We start from the raw sequence: 21,394 nt of genomic DNA, 5'->3' as shown, positions 1-21,394 counted from the left end.
ACACAAAATAATAAAAAGCAGTGCCAGAAACTTGGCTGAGAACAGCGTCAGCAGAAAGGAAAAAGAAAGAAATAGGTCAAGAAGTAAAAAGTTAGGAAAAACTAATATTGTTGTTCTTGCAGCTTTAAGTTTGCCTCCTTATGTGCATTTTGACAAGATGATCTATGGAAATGTAATGTCATAATGATAACATACTTGTTACTTATAAAAATGCAACTAATGCAAAGCTCCAAAGGTAGTTCTGGAATTTACACTAAGTTCCCTTGAGTCATGTACATTAGATAGAATCAACCTTATTTTTTCATGGATCTTTAGTCACTCCTGAGTGCAAACCACTGCATTACAAACATCTGCCTTTCAAAAATAACACAAGAAGTGCTTTTTAGAACATGGTGGTCCCATGATGGAATACAAATAGCCATGGGCCCAGTTCTGGGGGAAGTAGAAATTCTGAGGATCTGACACAAAATGAAAGAAAGCCATGCATGTCAAAGCACACAGTGTGAAAGAACAGAACAGACAGATGACTCCGCAAGTGAAGACACTGGAAGAAGTGCAACACAAGGGTGGTTGCATCTCAACACCATCATACCCTTGGACTCTGCATTTATTTATTTTAGATGCTGATCACATTCTTTTTGCATGGTTAACATTGATTAGAATCCCAACTTCACCTACAGCTAGGCATAGAAAAGGGTAGTGGAGAGAGAGGGTAATCTATCCTCCAACCATATGGACCATGAGTGGCCCTCCTTTAGTGACTAAGCACAGAGCAGGGAAGAAATAATGTCTTTCTCCCCATTACTTTATCTCATTTCTTTTTAGTAGAAGTTGACTATTCCCATATCAATTTTTCTAATTTTGAGTTAACACTCAGCAGCTAACTATATGTCACATGCAAATATATACATATAATAGAGCCCCCAAACCTTGAAAAACAACAGAACCACCACTTTAGGAGGCAGAAAATTGGGGCAGAAAAGTGATGAGCAGGAAAAGGGTTACGTTCCCCATCTCCACTACTATTTCTCAGCTCCAGTTTTCTCCCTTCCAAATCTGATTTTCTTTTCTAGAGTACTAAGACTCTGTTACAAACGTTTGAATTAAACATACAATTAGCTCTATGCAATAATACATAACATTGCTTTTTTCACATGCTATTAATCATTTTATTTTTCCTAATGGGGATGTGGAAGACTCAGATTCAAATCTCTACCCCATCATTAAGGTTAGCTGGTTGGCCTTGGCAAGTCATTCACTCTCTATAACCTCCTTCATTAGGATTTTTCTGAGGATAGGAGAGTACTGAAATCCACCCTGAACCCTTGAATGAAGGGGAATGACCTCGTCATCCCAAAAAACTATCACAGAAAACTATTGTAAAACAAAATAGAAGTCCAGCAATAGGAGGAAAAAACTCACCCCTCTCATAATCATCCTCAGCTACCGCCTTCGCTTGAAGTCTTTGAAGCTTTCTTATTAAGGATTTTATCTGCATTAATTAAGAGACAATTAACAATATTTCTATGAATCTTTATTTGCTATTGAATTCAAATCTATATAACTGCATATATGATCATAACATTTCAAGTGTATCAATTTTGGCACACTTAACTAGAAAATTTCTAAGGATACTTATGTCTTATAGATTTCAAAAGCTGGACAGAGCAGGCATCGAGATATTAGAAGAGCATTTCACAAGCTGTCAAATGAGACAGGTTTCATGTTTGATAATATCCATTCACATGCAAATCTGAAAGCACAAATACAGAACAAACTCTGAATTCCGTCTCCTGCCTTTCATGCTTCAGCCAAGAAATATGACGTCAAATAGTAATAATTCTACCTAATTTTAAAATAAGCCTGAAACCATTAAGACTAAGCAGTGAGCTAAGAATCAATAACCCAAGGGGAAAGACCTCTGTGAAAGAGGATGGAAGTGGCATGGAGGGAGCTATGGGGAGCATAACCAGGAAAAAACCTAATGGCAAATGACACTGTGTTGGTTGGCTGTTTATGTATTGCCAAAAAAGGGAGCGGGGAGGAAATGCACTACCAAAAGAGAGGACATCACATTGAATAATATTTATATGTATAGAGGAAAATAATATGATAGAAATGGAAATACACCTCACCACAGCAGGAAAGACTGTGGCCTGGATCTGTGTGTCTGCCCAGTCTGCTTTCCCAGCTGCTACCTGCTGGTGGCAACTTCAAGGCCCCTTTTAAACTGGAGTTGGGCAGAAAGGGAGTAGGTAAGGTAGGAATTTTTGGAAGAGAGGAGAATGCGCACTAAGGAACTAAAGGACCAATATGATGGAGGATACACTACAGGGCATGATGGGGCTGAATTTTGCATGTTGATTAGAACTAGCCACAACAGTTCCATACCATAACCATATTTTCCAAGCTACACTACAAATGCCACCAATAAGTGCAACAACTGCTTCCTGTCTTGCACAACAAGCTGTGGATTTTATTTCAAATTCCTATAACACAAAACAGGAATGAGGGAAAACGCTAACCTTTAATATACTTTGGTTGCCCAGCAAGCAGTCCTGTAGCACTGGATCATATTTCTTCATCAGGGAATCCCAGCTGTGATCGCTAACAGTGTTACTACTTTCATAGCCTGAGGTCACAGAAGAACCAGCAGATGCTGCTTCCAAAGACTCAGTTGAACAGGAAAATGCAGCATTCGAATGTGAAAGTGAGTGTGATTCACAATCCTGCACTTTATCATCTTCTGCAGTCTACCTTGGGCACTTGTGGTCTTTGCTACACAGAGAGATGGATGAAGCCCACAGTTCTTTCCCTGAAGTTCTTTGTCCCTCCCAAGGAACATGCAAAGTAACATTTTCTGCTCTTCCTGTTTTGCATGTTTGCCAAGCTTCTTTAGGCTCTCTACAATCTACTGGGCCTCCAATGCCATTTGTTTCACAAGCTGAATTTAGCGAGAGCTGTATGAAGCTAAAACTTGAATTAAAGTGATCCTGAGGACTGAAAGAGCTACAAGGCATGTCCTTGCTTTCAGATTCCTGGTTGTTGTTCTCTTCCTTCTGATCCAAAGCATGCATTCTTTCCTTCTTCTGTGTTCCACCAGGAAAAGCAGTCTCCTTCACAGAGTCAAGCAAATTAGTCTGCTGTGAGGATGAGCTGGATGCAGGCAACAGATCTCTTTTATAGATGGCAACCACAGGACAAACAGGTTGAATTAGATCTTCTGATTGCTGCACTCTGAAATCAGCCAGGGGTCTGAGACTGTCTGCTTTATTTCCAGCAGTAGGCGATCCAGTTGCCACATCTGGGGAAACCGAGGGATTGTTTACACAAGCATTACAATGTAATGTATCATTTTTGCATCGCCTCTTCAGAAAGCAATTTTTAAATTCTCTGTAGTGTTTTCTGCCATTATGCTCAAGCCCTTTGGGGCCGAAGGGTTCACAGTCAGAAAGAGGCTGAAATCCTATCTGCTGCAGCACTTCTGTTCTCATGTATCCTGGCCTCTTCACCACCCTCTTTTTGTGAAAAGAGCCCGCAGGCAGTGAGCCATCCTGGACCTCTAAAATAAAGAAAATGACAAAAGGGTCACAACAATATTTTGCCTTGTAAGAGAGCAGCTTCTGGAGAAAATTACTTCCCTGAAATATATACATAGGCTTAGCTTTTAGCAACATAATGCTGCTGAGAAGTAGAAACTAAGGGGCTGGCATCTGGTATAACACAAATTTCAATAGCCCATGTATTATTCCATCCATTCAAGTGGTTTGTGCCCACATTTCTCAACACATTCTCCTACTTTTCCCAGGTTTGTAATTTCACCACTTTTGTCAATCTATTTAAATGTGTGCACATTTGAAGTTGCACATTTGAAGTTGCTCACTATTTAAGCAATGAACCTGGATTTTAGAGAGAACAATGCAGATAGAAGGCAAAGAACCAGCCAGACTGGTTTAAAGCTGGCTAGGTAGCACTCTTATTCAGATGACACCTATCAACCTAGAATCTAGAGATAACAAAAGTTATTATGCGGAATATATATGTGAAATGTTTTATATAAAAAGATAGACTTAAGAGACTGCTATCATTCACTCTAACCATTTGGCTGACATATTTGGCTTATAAATCTTGGGATTATGCACATTATCTATTATGTGTATAGATCTGTATCTGAATAGACAGGCACAGCCCTTGCATATGAGATCACGGATTTTGGATTTCATTCCATCCCTAGATACAGGGACAAGATGTACGTACACATGTCTAAGTGTACATTATGTCAGCCATTCAAAGTGATTGGCACATGGACAGCTAACTGATTGACCCATTCATGGTTTTCAACAGCATTTAACTAGGGCATTGAGTTTTAATTTCCCCAAATTTTATAATGTTTTAAATTGTTTAAATTATTTTATTGTTTTAATGTATTGCGAATTGCATTGGGGGCCCAAAAATTGCCTAGTAATGTACATATAAATAAACCCTTGCAGAGTACCCTTCTCCCCACCATGATCAGTGGAATGTCTGACAATGTCTGCTGGTTATTCTAACCCTGCACACATTACTGTATTAACTCCTTGTACTCCATTGACAAAGGCATAGGCACACATCCCTGGTGTGACGTTGTGATGGATAACCCTCTTCCCCCACTCCTCCCACCCCTTTTTGTTCATGCCTTTTGAAGGCTGAATGACGGTTGTTTTCTCTCCACCTGTGCTGTCCCTCACATTGAAAGTTTAGCAATAAGATTCAGACTGTCTGCTGTTAATGTGAAGAATAATAGCAGCTGGACCATTTTCCTATTGCCTATTTCCAATTGTAAGCTCCTTGGGGTAGGGACCTGTCATATCAGTTCCTTGCAAAGCACCATGGACATAGATGGCACCATATCACAGAGTGCTTCTGTTCCATTTACAATCACAGAAATTCTTCTGTGTGCCATAATCCAGCTGCATTTCACATTCAATTCCAATTTTCAACTTTAGCTTCAGACCTGTTTTCATGGCCTGTTTTTATTTTCAAACATTAAACTTTTATGGTCTACATAAGTGCTTCCACACATTTTGAGCCTAGTATGGCTTTACGAATAAGTATATAGCTGTACTCCAACACATAAGGAATATATAAACCAGTTTCTATCAAAGACCTTGCCACCATTTTTAGGGCCAATACTTTCCCAAACCCTCTGAATATATGAAAAACAAAACTGTTGTGTTCTGAGAGAACCACTGGTTCAATTACCCCAGTGTTGTGCATTCCAACTAGCAGTATCTCTCCAGGGTCCAAATCAATGCCTTTTGCAAAAAGCTTTCTCCATCTGAGATATTTCTGACATGTTTTGCCCCTTTGAGGTCTTTCCAACTGGCCAATGACTTCGCCTTGGTCCCCAAGTCACTGCCAAATACCTCAAACCCCAGTGAGAATCACTCAGACATAGGAGCCAACTCCTAGGGGCTGAGGTCTCTTTGTACACACACCCCATTGAGGGTATTGAGGTGGCCAGCCCCCACCCAAATTTGATTGCCATTCAAATAGTGTGTGCGTGCGCCACACCTTTGGATCAATTATGTGGAGTGGGGCTAACCTGCTCCCCCAATATTTTATTCAGGTTGGCACCCCTACACTCAGATAGCTCCAAGCTAGCACACACTCATGCCCAACCAGCCCCAATGCTCCCTAATTCCAGATCTACTGTCACACCAACTCACTCCCCTTCTCCCTGAAGCCCCCATTCCAATAAAATCTGAGTCCCTCCGCAATTCCTCCCTTTAACTGCTGCAATTACCACCACAGAACCCAGCCTTATGTTTACCTTGTCAGTCTGGAACCAACAACTAGGATGCCCCTATTTTCATCAGAGAAGTGTTGGAGGGTATGCAACTATAAGAAACAGCGAGTGAGAGAATACAAAAGAAAATACATGCTTTCTCCCATCTTTCTCCTCCCTCATAGCAGAACTATGGCAGGAAAGGACAGCCCATTTGAATATGTGTTTGTTGCTTTTAAAGAGAATACACCTATCAATTTCGCAGTTTTGCAAAGCCTTCAAATATACCTTCATAAGCCTTCAAGGATGGCACCACCCAGTGAAGCAAGGAGGCACTAAACTACAGCAAGTCAAGTCATAAAATGAACTGATTAATATTTGTTTGTTTGTTTTTCAAATCTGCATCACCTTGCTGCACAAAGCAAGGTTACAAAGGCTGAAATACCACCTGTTCATTTAAAAACACCCACATACACAGAGTGCAAAATTTAAAAGCAATATATACCATTGCTGTGATATATCATTAAATGATAGCTTCTTGTAAGACTGAAAAATCCTTTGCTGCTTTCAGTCTCCTTGAACATGTCTTTAAATGGCACACTACAGTAGAGAAGTGCATATTGAGAAAGCAGCGACACTGCACACTTTTGGAAACAGGAGGAACACCAGCTGGCAAGTTGCTTCCTGTTATTCACATTACTCTTAACTAGAGGAAAGATCCTTCTTGTAAGTTTCCTATTCCCAGAAGATACCATCTGCTGCAAGTAGTCATGGTTTAACTTTAAGCAAGCCACTTAAACTGTTTGGGTTAAAGAACAACATTTTACCTTGCTGATCAAGGTAATCTAGTAGGAAACAACACTAGGAGTAGGTTTGCATCATTTCAGATGCAAACTCTCTCCCCACCTCCATGGGCTTCCAAAACTGTGGTCCATGGACCACCAGTGATCTGTAAGCTTCATTCAGGTGGTCCACAATATACCTGTAAAAATGCAATTAAAAATCATAACAGCAAATAGCACAGCACATTACAATTGCTACCACAGGCAGAAAAAAAATCACTAAGTGGCATACCAAGACCCTCAGCAATTTTCAAGCAGACTGAAGAAATTTTGGGGGGAACCACTGATCTACCCTGTAGGATTTTTTTATCCAGTTCAGCTTCCAATGCTTCCACAGGGGGATACAGCAAAAATGTACACCTAGTCTTCTGGAAGAAAGTACCAGAGAAGGCATAAACCGACACAGAACTAAAGGTTTTTTAAAAAGAAAAAAAATGCTTTATTGGTTTTAAAAACAAAACAAGTACAAAACAAAACAATATGCAACGATCAACAAAAGACAATCCAAAATCAACACGCATTACAAAAAAATAAAAGATTGAATTGACATGTCACGAATTCTGACATGACTTCCAATCCCCACATTGTGGTTCCTGAATTACATTACAACTGTGCACTTAACATTCTCTCTCATAGGTTGTTCAATTGTGTAAATTTTGTAAAATTCTCTTATTTTATGCAGAAGTCAATCCAGGCCTGCCAAAGAATTTAGATTATTACAATGTTCTTTTAGATATTCTCTGTAAATATTCCACTCTTTATTAAATATTTGATCTGTATGGTCTTGGAATCTTGGAATCTGTTAATCTTGCTAGCTCTGCATATTCTAACATTTTATTCTGCCAGTCTAATTTTGAGGGAGTAGAATCTCCTTTCCATACCTTAGCAATCAGAATTCTTGTTGCTGCTACTGCATACATAATTTTTTTTCTTACCCATTTTGGAATTTCATTGCTCATTATACCTAATAGGAAGGCTTCAGGCTTCTTAGGGAAGGAACATTTAAACATTTTTTTAAGTTCATTATATATTTTTTCCCAAAATTCCCTGGGTTTTTTTGCAGTTCCACTACATGTGGAGCATAGTGCCTTCTGCTTCCCTGCATCTCCAGCAGATGTTTAACCTAGATTTCTTTTAAACTATTTTTTTTTCTTAAAACTGAGAATGCTTCTGTCGGTGAAATCCACCATGGCATTTTTGGTGTTAGTAAGTCCTTATATTTAGCCCACACCATATATAACGGTTTCCTAATCACATGGTTCAGAAAGCCTTTGTGGACTTTAATCTTCTAGTATCCCAAATAGGCATGCCAACCATATCTATTATTGAATCCTTCTAGATTCAGCAAGTCGGTATTTTTCAACATCAGCCATTCCTGAATCCAAGAGAAACAAGCTGCCTAATGATACAGTTTTAATTAAGGTTCTGGATGTCCACATCAATAATTTGAACCTTACTATTAATCATTAAAATATGTAGTAAAAAAAATTCAGCTTTTATACTGCAAGGAGCAACCTGGTCAAGGACTGGAAACACTCAATACTATGAGCAACTGGCTGACCTGTATAGGGAGCCACCAGAACTGCAGTCTGGGTCATCTCCCTGGACAGTAAAGTGATTGTAGATTCTGGCCAGGCCGATCCAGGCTAATCATTGGGCTCCCATAGGACAGACAAACTATAAAAGGCTTCCTGTTTAGGCTGAGGTTTCCATGGGCAATAGCTGTCTTCCTGGCTCTCACCTGACATGGCTTTGCTCCTCACTCGGACCCCTGCAGTGACTCCTGACTCTCAGTGCTAACTTAACAGCTGCTTATAAAATAATTTACTGTAGTTCAATTTTCTACTTCACACATGTCCCTCACATTAAGAAGACCAACCCTGTATGTGCATTTTTTTACATCACTTTGTACTGTATTTACTGCACAGATGTACTGTACGTCCAATAAAAACAGCTGGAAAAAGATTCCAGTCCTGTGCTCAATGATTTGGCCTGATTCACTGACAATCCTAAGCAGAAGATAGTTTGAAAATTTAGGTCTCTAATTTACTTCAAGGTAAGCTCTGTTAGGTTAAGTCAAACTTGTTGGAGTTAGGCTACTTGTATACAAAATGGTTTTTGTTGAAACTCAATATAGGGTTTCAACAATATTTTAACGGGTAGCATTACCTGGTAGAATGTGATGTCTTATATGACTGTCGCCTTTGAGGAACTATTTAATAAGTCACTCATGTCTCAAGTATTGGCTGAAAGACAAATCTTTGGCCTCAACGCCACTCGCTTCTGTCAAAACACCTGGTGAGTGCTTCAGTATAAGACTCATCAGGCAGATAAAAGGCAGCACGACAACATGCCAACAGAGGCCAATTTAAGAAGCAAGCACAGTTTGAGTGTTCCAGCTGAACTATTTGAATTTTTAATTTCACCAAGGGAATATATTGCAAATTAAGTGTCTGACACACAGTCCATTTGGAATGAGAATTGAGTTTACTGAAATAGAAAGCAATCTTCTCCTAGCAACTCAGTAGTGATTGCCCATAATGAGAATAAGACAACAAACACTGAAGCTGCCATTTCAAGTCAATAAGTCAGAAATGTCCAAAATTTGGCCATTCAATTTAATAAAAATCTGGATTGTGATTGATCTCTAGCTATCCCAATTATACTACTTTGGCTGTTCCAATATATTTACTGCATGTTCAAAACTACAATATAATGTAATGCACAGGATCACATAAGATCACATAGCAGGATCAGGACATGTTATCCAGATACTTAAAGAATGGAAGGAAGGCAGAGGAAGGAGCACATGCATTTGCAAAACCACTTAAGGTGCACTAATTACTCTTTAAGATGCTTTTCCCCCCCCACATGGCATAATTCACAGAAGGAATTTCCTACTGATTGGGCTCACAATAATGATACTAAAATAGTACTATACTGTAAGATATTACAAGGGTTTGTTCTCTCCCTATTCCCTTCCCACCAAAGCTCAAAACATACATACCCATCTTAAGCATATTTAAAATGAAATTATTCCGCTGTTAACTACTTGTGAGAGCTGGTTAGGGAAATTGATTTCAGGTTAAAGACAGAGACCAGCATAAATAAAGTTGATGGAAAACAGATCCTAAAACACCCAGATACAGTTTTTAAAAATACATTAAATTATTTTGAACACATTCTCAAATCTGGAATGAGTAATCTTTTGGAAACTGTAAGAACTTGATAACATCACCTTTCAATATGTTATGTAGCAAATTTTAAAAGTTCTATTTTTCTGCTGGATTTTATTGAAAGCCAGTATTCTAATATTAATTTATACTGAAGGACATAATATAAATTCACAATATAAATAAATAACGAGAAAAATCAATGAGATATTTTAAAGTTGCTAACAGCCAATTGATTCCTAAGGCTGAAATCCTATACAGGAGGGGTGAGGCCCCATCCAACCCACTTACATATGAAAACAAAGTTCACCACAGCCAATCACAAACAAACAACCACACCCTAGGCCAACCCCAACCTCTCTCACCACCAAAGAAACACAAGCGAATAGTGAAGAGAACCCGCACAAGCAACGCTGACACAAAACCCCACACATACATTAAGTAAAATAGAAACATCGCCACCCGACTCCACCTCCACTCACCATAGCCCCCTCCACCTCTTTCCCCCTTTTCTTCCTAATGTAACACTAGTGCAGGCACAGGCAAGCTCGGCCCTCCAGACGTTTTGGGACTACAACTCCCATCATCCCTAGCTAACAGGACCAGTGGTCAGGGATGGTGGGAATTGTAGTCCCAAAACACCTGGAGGACCGAGTTTGCCTATGCCTGCACTAATGTCTCAACAAATGAAACTGATCTGTAGAAAATGTAACTTGAGAAAAGAGACATTGCACATACTTTTGTAAACCAAGAAATCTTTAATAAAAAATGTATTTTTTAAAAAAACCATGATGGGTGAGACACTTTTCTCATGTGGTGCCATCGGGGGCTGGGCTGAGAAAGTACTCAGAGGCAGCTGTGCTGCTTTCAATGCCACCACCCATCCCTTCTGCCCATCCCTATCTGTTCTCTGCTAGACTTTGGAAGGGACCACTGGAAGGCTGCTTGCTCGAGACCCTTTCAAACCAAAATGTTTTTTTAATCAGATCATTTTTATTCTTCTGTTTCAGCTACATTCATACACCTCTTGAAAAGTAACCTGGTTTAAAATTTAACATGAATTTAAATACAGAGTAAACACACTTCTCTCGAAACTGTCTATATGACCCTGAGTTAATGCTTGTGTTTTTCCCCATGTAAATGAATTAACCAAATGGAAAATTGCTTGACCTTTCAGATCAAGCATTATTAATATGACACAGTAGGTCATTATCTTATTTATTATTGTGCAAAAAATGAATTGACCCTGTCAACCAAACAGCATGGACATTCACTTTCCAAGTCACTGAAAAACATTGTTCTTTCTAGTTACTATCAGTGCTCTGAGCACCCTGCTAGAGAGTTTGGGCTTGTGACAGAGGCTTCTGGTATCCCAGTGGAGTTTTAGATATTTCCATTTGAACAAACAGAAACACAAAAAACCTCTTCTGAACTCAAGGGGAGCTTCAAAAGCAGCTAATCATGCAGCATGGTTGCCAGCTTTTTGAGGAAGTACAACCCTAAAAATCCCCTTGGACTCACAGAACTAGAGCATGATAATATTCTCTTGATCTTCACTTCACCAAGAACTGCTCCATCTCTGACATCTCAGCTGTAGATGTCCAATTGTGATAGTATGTTCTTTAACATTACAAATATTGTAACCCTTCCTCTGTCCTCTCGGAAAAAATACTGTTGCACACCCTAGCCATCTTTCACCTTGACTGCTGCAGTCTTCTGTCTAGCCTTCCACTGCCCTATCACCTCTATCTACCACCCTGCTGCCAAAATTATTTGCCTCTACTGTCACTCTAACTATGCAATGTCCCTTTATAAATCCCTGCACTGTTTCCCTGTCTGCTAACAGATCTTGTACAACCATTTCATCGTTGCCTTCAAAATTCTTCAAGGTTCTCCACCATCCAGCTGCCCTTAATTTCTTAAACAAAAAAATGGTGATGGCTCCCTAAGTTGAGCAGCTTGAACAATAACTATCAGGAGCATGTGTTGTCGCTGCTGCTATTGTAGGGAGTGTGTGGGTTGTTTTGTGTATTTTTTTATATTAGTTGTTTGTGTTTTTCTGTGAACATGTTTGCAGTATAATGTATATTTAAAGGGTAAAGGTACCCCTGCCCGTACGGGCCAGTCGTGACCGACTCTAGGGTTGCGCGCTCATCTCGCTCAAGAGGCTGGGATCCGGCGCCATCCGAAGACACTTCCGGGTCACGTGGCCAGCGTGACGAAGCTGCAACTGGCGAGTCAGCACCAGCGCAGCACACGGAAACGCCGTTTACCTTCCCGCTATAAAGCGGTACCTATTTATCTACTTGCACTTAGGGGTGCTTTCGAACTGCTAGGTGGGCAGGAGCTGGGACCGAACGACGGGAGCTCACCCCGCCGCAGGGATTCGAACCGCCGACCTTACGATCAGCAAGTCCTAGGCACTGAGGTTTTACCCACAGCGCCACCCGCGTCCCTAATGTATATTTATATATGTTTAAAATATATTGTAAGCATCTGGAGACCTTTTATGCGACAAGTGACTGACATATTTAATAACAAACAAACAAGTATACAGCCTTCAAAAATATCTAAAATTGTGGACTAGCTACCAGCTGCCACAAGAAGACGCCATTTGTATCTAAATATTGAATACAAGGTAAAGGGACCCCTGACCATTAGGTCTAGTTGTGACCGACTCTGGGGTTGCAGAGCTCATCTCGCTTTATTGGCTGAGGGAGCCGGCGTACAGCTTGCGGGTCATGTGGCCAGCATGACTAAGCTGCTTCTGGTGAACCAGAGCAGCGCACAGAAACTCCGTTTACCTTCCCGCCAGAGCAGTACCTATTTATCTACTTGCACTTTGACGTGCTTTCGAACTGCTAGGTGGGCAGGAACAGGGACCGAGCAATGGGAGCTCATCCCATCACAGGGATTCGAACCACCAACCTTCTGATCGGCAAGTCCTAGGCTCTGTGGTTTAACCCACAGTGCCACCCGCATCCCTATTGAATATAAAGGCTATGTCAAAAGGATTTGGTGCTTTTAGACGTATCTAGAAGTTAAATTAAAAATGAAGGCATTGAGGATTAAAGAGCATCTATCATGCAAAAATATTGTATTTATCACAAGCATTCAGCCCGACAATCTTTCTAAGAAGGAAGCCATTTTGCCTGAAGCAGAAGTTATATACAGTACCATGTACATGCCACCCATTGTCACTAGCTAGAATCATAGAATTGTACAGTTGGAAGGGACTCCGAGGGTCATCTAGTCTAACTTCCAGCAATGCAATGCTGGAATATCAACTAAAGCATCCATGACAGACAGCCATCCAACCTCTGCTTAAAATCCTCCTAGGAAGGATAATCCACCACCTTCTGAGGGAGTCTGTTCCACTGTCAAACAACTCTACACCAGAAAGCTCTTCCTGATCTATTTTCTTCTAACTTGAGGAGAAAGCAAGCTTGCTCCATCTTCCACATGACAGCCCTTTAGCTTTTTGAATATGGTTACATTATATCTCCCCTCAGTCTCCTCTTATCTAGGCTTACCATACCCAACTCCCTCAACTGTTCCTCATAAGGCTTCGTTTCCAGACCCTTGATCATCTTGGTCGCCCTCCTCTGCACACATTCCAGTTTGTCAATATCCTTCTTAAAATGCGGCACCCAGAACTGAACAAAGTACTCCAGGTGTGGTCTGACCGAGGCAGAATAGTGGTACTATTACTTTCCTATACTTCTGATGATGCAGCCTATAATAACATTAGCATTTTTTGTTGCTGCATCACACTGTTGACTCATTTTCTTCTCAGATCCTTTCTCAGATCCCTTTCCCATTTTTCTCAGATCCCTTTCACATGTACTAGTGGTAAGCCAGGTATCCCCCATCTTATATTAGTGCAGCTGGTTATTCCTGCTTAAGTGTAGAACCTTACATTTGTCCCTATTAAAATTGTTTTTGTTAGTTTGGGTCCAGTTCTTCAATCCATTAAGGTCACGGGCGGGGAAGACGGGATACAAATAAAAAATTATTATTATTATTATTATTATTATTATTATTATTATTATTATTATATTGAATCCCAATTCTGTCTTCTGCAGCATTAGCTGCCCCTTCCAGTTTGATATCATCTGTAAATTTGATTAGCATCCCCTCAACTCCTTCGTCTAAGACATTTATAAAGATGTTGAACAACAACAGGCCCAGGACAGAACCTCATGGCACCCTATTTGACACTCTTTTCCAGGATGCTGAGGAACCATTAGTGAGCACTCTTTGGGTTAAGCCAGCCAACCAGCTATAAATCCTCCTAACAACAACCTCATCCAGCCCACATTTTACCAACTTGACACCGGAATAACAACTTACCAGTAAAAAAAATTAAATCCCTATACAAGAGTATGGAACTTCAAGAATCATTAAAGAGCAAAAGGAATCAATCAACCTCAAGAACGACAGACCCAACACTTTTGCTTCCATTCCATGCAAGTTATTTGTTTACATCTGTATGATGCACAAAAAAAGGGAAGCAGAAGTATTGCTGCATGCAATGTCATCAAAACAGAGGCAGGTTTCTCCAAATTTGCAAAAGCAGTGGAGGGCATGAGCCAAATACAGCAACAAGCTGACAAAGCTAATAGAATTTGGCTGGATAAGCTATGACAAAAGCAAAGATATTCAACTTGGATACCTACAATTCAATGTTATTAATCTTCCCTTGGAATCACTTTACACACTGAGGCTGCAATCCTAAAATCCCACTTACATGGCAGTAAGTCCCATCAAGCCCAATAGAGCATACTTATGCCTTGGATTGGGCTGCAAGTTTATAAACATATTGAAGTTTATAAAAGCTGTCCCCATATATTAAAACTACTCAAATTTCACTTGATCCGCAAAGTGCACTCAACATCTGGCCATACAAGTTTTGGGGATTTTCCTTCTGTTTGGTAAACACACAATGGCAATTTCTTTTTCTTCGTTAGTAAGTATTTATTCAGGATAGAATAGTATCTGCATTTATTTAAAAGTAAGCTCCCACTGAATTCAGTTGGACTTACTTCTAAGTAAGCATGCAGAGGATCAGACTGTTAATCACTCATATAAATAAAATTCTTCAGCCAAGCAATATTTGGCTATGGAAGTGTCCAAAAAAACAAAGCATAATGTCATTTACTGAATCAGACATCTGATCGGGTGATGGCTACTTAATAAAGTATCTGTCCGACTTAAGGACTTCCTGGGCTTCTTCAGCTGAAGAGACAAAGAAGTCTATTGATAGAGATCTTTTCTAAAAAAAATTCCAGTGAAACAGTGTAGGCATTATATTGGAACTGAAAGCCTTTTGACTCTCTGGGGGACTATGACTAAAACTGAAAAGGGAACACCCAAAGGAGGCTTTAAAATGGGTTCCAAAGACTTCACTATTTAAAGAATTCTTCTCTTGGCAAAGACGGTTCACATGACTACACAAAAACAAACAGGAAGATGTGTAAAAGCTCCTACAGTTTCTTGATGTTTTGAGAAGATATGAGTAAAGATTTGCTGCGACTGCACTGCATCAAAGTCTTCATGAATATTTGCACTGTTTTTATTTTACTATTTACTTTTTTAAAAATTCATTATGTTTTTCCATAATAGGTATAACATGTGATCACGTTTCCCTTCTACACTCAAAATCCAAATAAATATGCAAGATATTTAAAACAGAAAATATGATCCAGACACATATCCACTCAGAATAATTGTAAGGTTAGAATGCCCTCTGTAGGATTAAAACAGATGGTGAATTTCTTCAGATAAACTAGTTACCTCATACAGTGCAACAAGAAATAAAGGGAAAGTGCAGGTTGTTATATGCACATGCAGTTTGAAATACACAGCAATGTGTACAGTATTCTATGCAAGTTATTAAATATTTTGTTCACATAGTAGAATGTCCACATCATCAGCCATCAGGCTAAATGTGCTAGGGGTGGGATTAATGGAGGACCCTCTTTAATGTGAATGTGATAAGCAATTGATGCGGTAAAAAGGTTTTCAAACCATTTGAACAGATTTCTAAATAATTCCCAAGAAATATCCATTCTTGCTACCACATTTTTCGCTCTATAAGACACACCAGACCACCTAGTTTTTGGATGAGGAAAACAAGAAAAAAAATATTCTGAATCCCAGAAGCCAGAACAGCAAGAGGGATCACTGCACAGCGATCCCTCTTGCTGTCCTGGCTTACGGGATAGACGCACACAGCCCGGGCAGTGGGAGGAAGGATCCCTCAAGAGCCGCACTCCCTTTAAAGAGCGCACGGAGCGTGTGTGCGGCTCTTGGGGGCTTTTCCCCGAGGAGGGAGAAGTGCAGCCCTTGTTGTTGTTGTTGTTGTTGTTGTTGTTGTTGTTGTAAAAGCTGTTCAACAGTGGAAAGGACTACCTTGGAAGGTAGTAGACTCTCCTTTGCTGGGGATTTCTTAAACAGAGGTTGAATGGCCATCTGCCAGGGATTCTTTAGTTTCCTGCTTTGCAGGGGACTGGACTAGATGACCCTTGGGGCACCTTCCAATTCTATGATTCTATGATTGTGGAAGAGGGCTGTATTTTTAAAGGCACTCTTTACATAGAAAATGTAAGTGGTCTAAGTATCACATAATCCACCAGCAAAAAAGCAGAAGAGAAAATAAAATGCACTTCTCTAATTAATGTGAAGAAGTTTGAGAAGAGAACAAATATGAAGGAAATTATTTTAGTGTGGGCATTGGGGTATCACTGTACTACATGACCACAAAAAAACACAGAGGCTGGCTAAAGCTGACTAGTTTCAATGCACTTAAACATCCTTCACTCTGTGCTGGAGAGCAGCCCTTGTCTTGTTTGAGAAAATAAGTAAAGGTAAAGGGACCCCCTGAACATTAGATCCAGTCGTGACCGACTCTGGGGTTGCAGCGCTCATCTCGCTTTATTGGCCGAGGGAGCCGGCGTACAGCTTCCGGGTCATGTGGCCAGCACGAACCAGAGCAGCGCACAGAAACGCCGTTTACCTTCCCGCCGGAGCGGTACCTATTTATCTACTTGCACTTTGGTGTGCTTTCGAACTGCTAGTTTGGCAGGAGCAGGGACCGAGCAGCAGGAGCTCACCCCGTCGCGGGGATTCGAACCGCCAACCTTCTGATTGGCAAGTCCTAGGCTCTGTGGTTTAACCCACAGTGCCACCCGCATCCCTTTTGAGAAAATACTTTGCAACTGTTTCAATACAGAAATGATTGTACAACTTTTATGTGTGAGAAAACACATGCAGTGACATTTCCATGCAATTAGCAATCTATGGATTAACATACAGAGGTACAAATTATTGTGTGAAAAGGACATATACAAAACTTCAGAAAAGTCCACTAGGTATTACAGCTATCAAAAATGGGCAACTTGTAATTCAGAGAAACAACAGAAGCATTTAAGGAGCAGGAACACCAGAACGTATCTGTCCACAAAAGCCTATGCTGTAATAAATTTGTTATATCTTTAAATTGCCACAGGAGTCTGGAAATCACTGCATATGCCAGAAATCATTTTCAGAAAAATATCACTGAATTTGGTGGAAAGTATATTATCTCTTGGTTGATATGCATATTATTTGAATGTACTGACCTCTTCCAGTCTGACACAAGAGGATATACAATGAGCTAACAATCTAGATTTTAATCAAGAGTCAGAGCTAGCTACATGAAAAATGCAAGCATAAGCTGTTCTGCCTTGCTTAGTGATCTCACAAGAAATATGATAGGGACAGCTGAGTAGGCCTCTAAGATATCTGGAAAGATCACTTCCACAAAATTTCTCTTCTAAACTTTCCAAAGCACTATTCATACTAAAAGAAGTGCCAACTTGATCCCGCGACTGTGGGTGCCCGGGGCCGTGGGTGCCATGCAGCATACATGGCCCTGGTTCTGAAATTTGTGGGTAACTGACCCTTCACGGGGATTTTCGTGGGTGCTTGAGCTCCCAGGGCCCCAAGGAGTTGGCACCTATGCATACTAGTATTGTGCAATTTGAAGGTTCTAAGTCAGATATCTTTCCAGCTAAAAGTAGAGTCAAACAAAGCAATAACTGTGTGTCAATTCTTGTGGGTATTTCTACGCCCCCCCCACTGTGTTCCAGAGCTACACTTTGGGTGACACAGCAAGAATCAATTTGAACCCCAAGTCATATGGCAAAGGCGTACAAACCTGCTCACCTGAACCACAATGATGAGGCACAATGATTCCACAATTGCTGGCTGCAAATGATGCCACACTCTTCATCCCAAAGTGTGTCTGAGCAGTATGCGCACATTTTCTTCTGGAGTGCAAAGATGGAATGCTTCAGAAGGATGCAACTGAGATTGGGAAACTAGTACAGGGGGTGAAGGGTTAAATATACTTTCCCCAGAACTGCAGCTCCAATCTAAATCAGTCTCATGATTCCTTTTAACTTTCCCCCCCAAAAAATATATATATTGGAGATTGGATCATGGTTGGCCACGCTTGGTTTGCCACCTTAATTAATTTAGTTTGATCCTCAGGGACAGACAATCCATGACCCAGATCTCCCACTTTTTTGTATTTGAAGATCAGTGAAGTGGCTTTGAAGAGAAATGTTTAACTGTTTCCTCCTCCCCCCCCCCCGCTCCCCCCCCCCAAAAAGCTGCTCCACCTCTGTAACTCTCAGCCCTTGCAAAGCTGAAGTTGGATTTACAAGGTGGAACAGACAGTAGTTACAAGATGCTTTTCTACATACTGTGTTTTTAGTACTCTGAGGAACAGCACCCCTCTTGGTTGTCAAAAGAAGAAATTTAACGACTTTCATCAGTACAATTTATGTTGCAACACTTGTGCTTTGGAACTCCATGCCTGTTGACATTAAACAGGTGCCATCACTATACTCTCTTACACACCTGCTGAAAAGTGTTCTGTTTCATGTCTGCCCAGGCACATGTTTTCGCTATATCAGTTTTTAAAATTGTTTTACATGTTTTATTGTGTTTAACTGTTTTTTTATGTTTTTAAATATATATTTTTATCTTTAATTATTTTTTAAATCACAAGTGTTTACTGCTCTGGGCACCTTTGGGAGGAAGTGTGGGCCATTAAATAAACAAATCCTTATCTATTTTTTGTTAGTTTGTTTTCTTGGTTGGAGATGGGATTGGGGAAGTTGCAAGATACAGTTATCAAAGCAGACAGATAAATATTGCCCACCAATCTAGCTTCTTCAGTCTTCTGAGAGTTGGCTGCACTTGCTTCATAAAGGCTTATCTAGATGATTATTTGTTACAATAACTAAAAGAGCAAATTCCAGCATTGTGACCGGTAAATTCCTTATGTGGCAACAGGTCCAATAAGGGCAAGTTAGAAGAATGTCTTCAAACTTTAGACTTTCAGCTGATTGCTACCATTTTTGGTAGTAACAACAAAAAAATGCCATAGAAACAGCAACAGATGAAAAGATATATATGTATATATATAAATAACCAGGACTGTAATCATTCCACAATTAATGAATAAATATTGAACTGGTACTTTTACAAGTGCCACAAAATTTCACACTTGTAAGGGATTGATATTTTAGACTGACAACTCCTGCATTCTGGAACTTCCTACTAGCTGACATTAGGCAGAATGCCCTATCTATACACTTTTTGATGCCTGCACAAAAAGTTTATAAAAACTTTGTCAATATGCGTTTTCATCTGTAACTTTCGCTTATAATGACCTCGTTTTTAACTTGGGACTTCTACGAATAATTTTAATGCCTTCCTTGGAAACTGCTGAGTGGTCCTATTTAAAGTTAAGCAAGATAAACAAATCCTGTTAAATCGACAAATACAGGTCACCTTGATATTCTGGAAACGACAACAGTCTTTACTCAGACTTTTGTTGTTTTAACCCATGTGCAACAAGTGGACTCATTCTAGGTGCCTGTTTTATAGTTTTGTTTTCCATCTTGTTGCTGTTAATACTTCTGCTTTATACACGCTGTAAAATGAAATAAAAGAAACTTTACAAAAGAAGAAGAAGAGCACAGATCATAATAACACGTCCTGTCACAATATATGGCAGAGATGGGGGAACTGTGGGCTCCAGATGTTGCTAGACTCCCAGCTTCCCTAACCACTGGCCTTGCTGGCTGGGGCTGATGGGGGCTGTAGTCCAAGAGCCCCTGGAGAGCCCCAGGGCCCCTAGCCCCGGTATAGGGTGCAGTACCATAACTTTTACCTTGGTTTTTGTTTTTTACAATAACTTCCCTTCGTCGGATTCCCCCCCCCCCTTTTTTTTTTCTCTGCAGGGCTCCTATGCCTTTAACCATTGGAAGTCAACAAGTGAGGGACCTTCCCAACTTCTGCCTCTCTAGCCGAGGCGGCGACTGTTGGAGGCCCAGGAGCCCTGGCGAGGGAGGACGCGGACCGGCAGCCCCGCTTTAGTCTTCTTCCTGGCCTGCTGCTGCCGGCCTGCCCGAGTGCCGCCTCTAGGGGCAGCGGAGACAGGGAGGGGAAAGCAGCACTGAAACTTCTCCCGAGGGAGCAAAGCCTTCCCCCTTGCTTCCCGCCGCCTGCCGCTCCCAAGGCTCCAGGGGGGTGAGGGGGAAGAGGCGGCGCTTTCCCGCTCTCCCCCGTTAGAAAAGCGGCTCCGCCTGAGGAGAAGAATCCCGCTTCTTTTCTTCCCGCGCCCGCCGCCGGGCGTGGAGCTGAGGCGAGGAGGAACTCCGGCGTCCCCGCCGCCCCCTCAGCCCGAGAAGCGCCCAATCCTCACCGGCCTTTGGCTCCGAGCTCTCAGGGGTCCGACGCCTTAGGTCTCCTGAGGGGCCGCCGCCGCTGCCGCTCCACATCCTCCTCTTCCGAGGCTGCCGTTCGTGGGCCGCCTCGGTCGCAGCCCCTTCCCCGCCCCTTCGGCGGCGGCGGCGGCGGCGGCGACTCGCATCCGCTGGAGCAGGCGGGAGCCAGGGGCTGACTGAGGCCGCCCCCTGGGCCGCTCCGGCCGGGTGGGGGAGAGAGAACGCTCCCGGGACTTCTCGGATCTGCCATGCTCGGACCCCCCGCTCTTCCTCTTCCCGGGCTTTTGTGTGCCTTTTATCCAACGCAGGACGGCAAGGAAATTTTTTCCTCTGCCCTGCGTCGTTTTGCTAGAGGCGGCTTCACCTGTTGAGCCTCTGCCTGTCGCGCAGCTGTCAAAAGCACAGAAGCCCTAATGGTCGAAATCTCGCTCTGTTTCCCTTTGCATGCCTCAGCCAGTGCCGCTTTATGTATACGCTAAACAAGCTGTAGCTTAGGGCTCCACTCTCTTGGGGGCACCAAAAAAATTTAAAGAAAAGAAAACCTGGATGTACATTTCCAAAATATAAGATAAAAAACAAATAAAATAAAATTTACATGCAGCAACAGTGTTTTGTGTTGTGTAGGCTCCTATGCTGTAAGTAATGGGCCCTGCCTGCTCCCTAAAATATCACTGGTTTGCTCATTTCTATATATAGGGTGCCTACATTCTGCATGGACTGATCGCATGGCAACGATGTGCAAATGGCTTTAGATACCTATTAGGTGCGTAGATTACCATATAGCATATATTCAACACAAAAACAGGAGAATTTGTTGTTGACAAAGAA

At 41.3% G+C, this 21,394-nt stretch overlaps 1 protein-coding gene across 1 annotated transcript in view; it reads right to left on the bottom strand.

Annotated features, from left to right (window-relative positions):
• DISC1 (DISC1 scaffold protein) overlaps positions 1–21,056 on the bottom strand; it is a 170,526-nt gene extending 149,470 nt beyond the window's left edge. Inside the window, 4 exon segments of the mRNA XM_083606010.1 lie at positions 1,423–1,492; positions 2,526–2,753; positions 2,757–3,562; positions 20,545–21,056. Of these exon segments, the coding sequence (XP_083462136.1) occupies positions 1,423–1,492; positions 2,526–2,753; positions 2,757–3,562; positions 20,545–20,620 (1,180 nt within the window). The 5' untranslated portion in view covers positions 20,621–21,056.
• Positions 21,057–21,394: the final 338 nt, after the last annotated feature.

The sequence above is a fragment of the Podarcis filfolensis genome (assembly GCF_964270895.1).
Source record: "Podarcis filfolensis genome assembly, chromosome: 3".
In the NCBI taxonomy this organism is placed as follows: domain Eukaryota; kingdom Metazoa; phylum Chordata; class Lepidosauria; order Squamata; family Lacertidae; genus Podarcis; species Podarcis filfolensis.
Note: the sequence above shows the minus strand (reverse complement) of the source record. Positions and strands in the feature narration are given on the sequence as shown.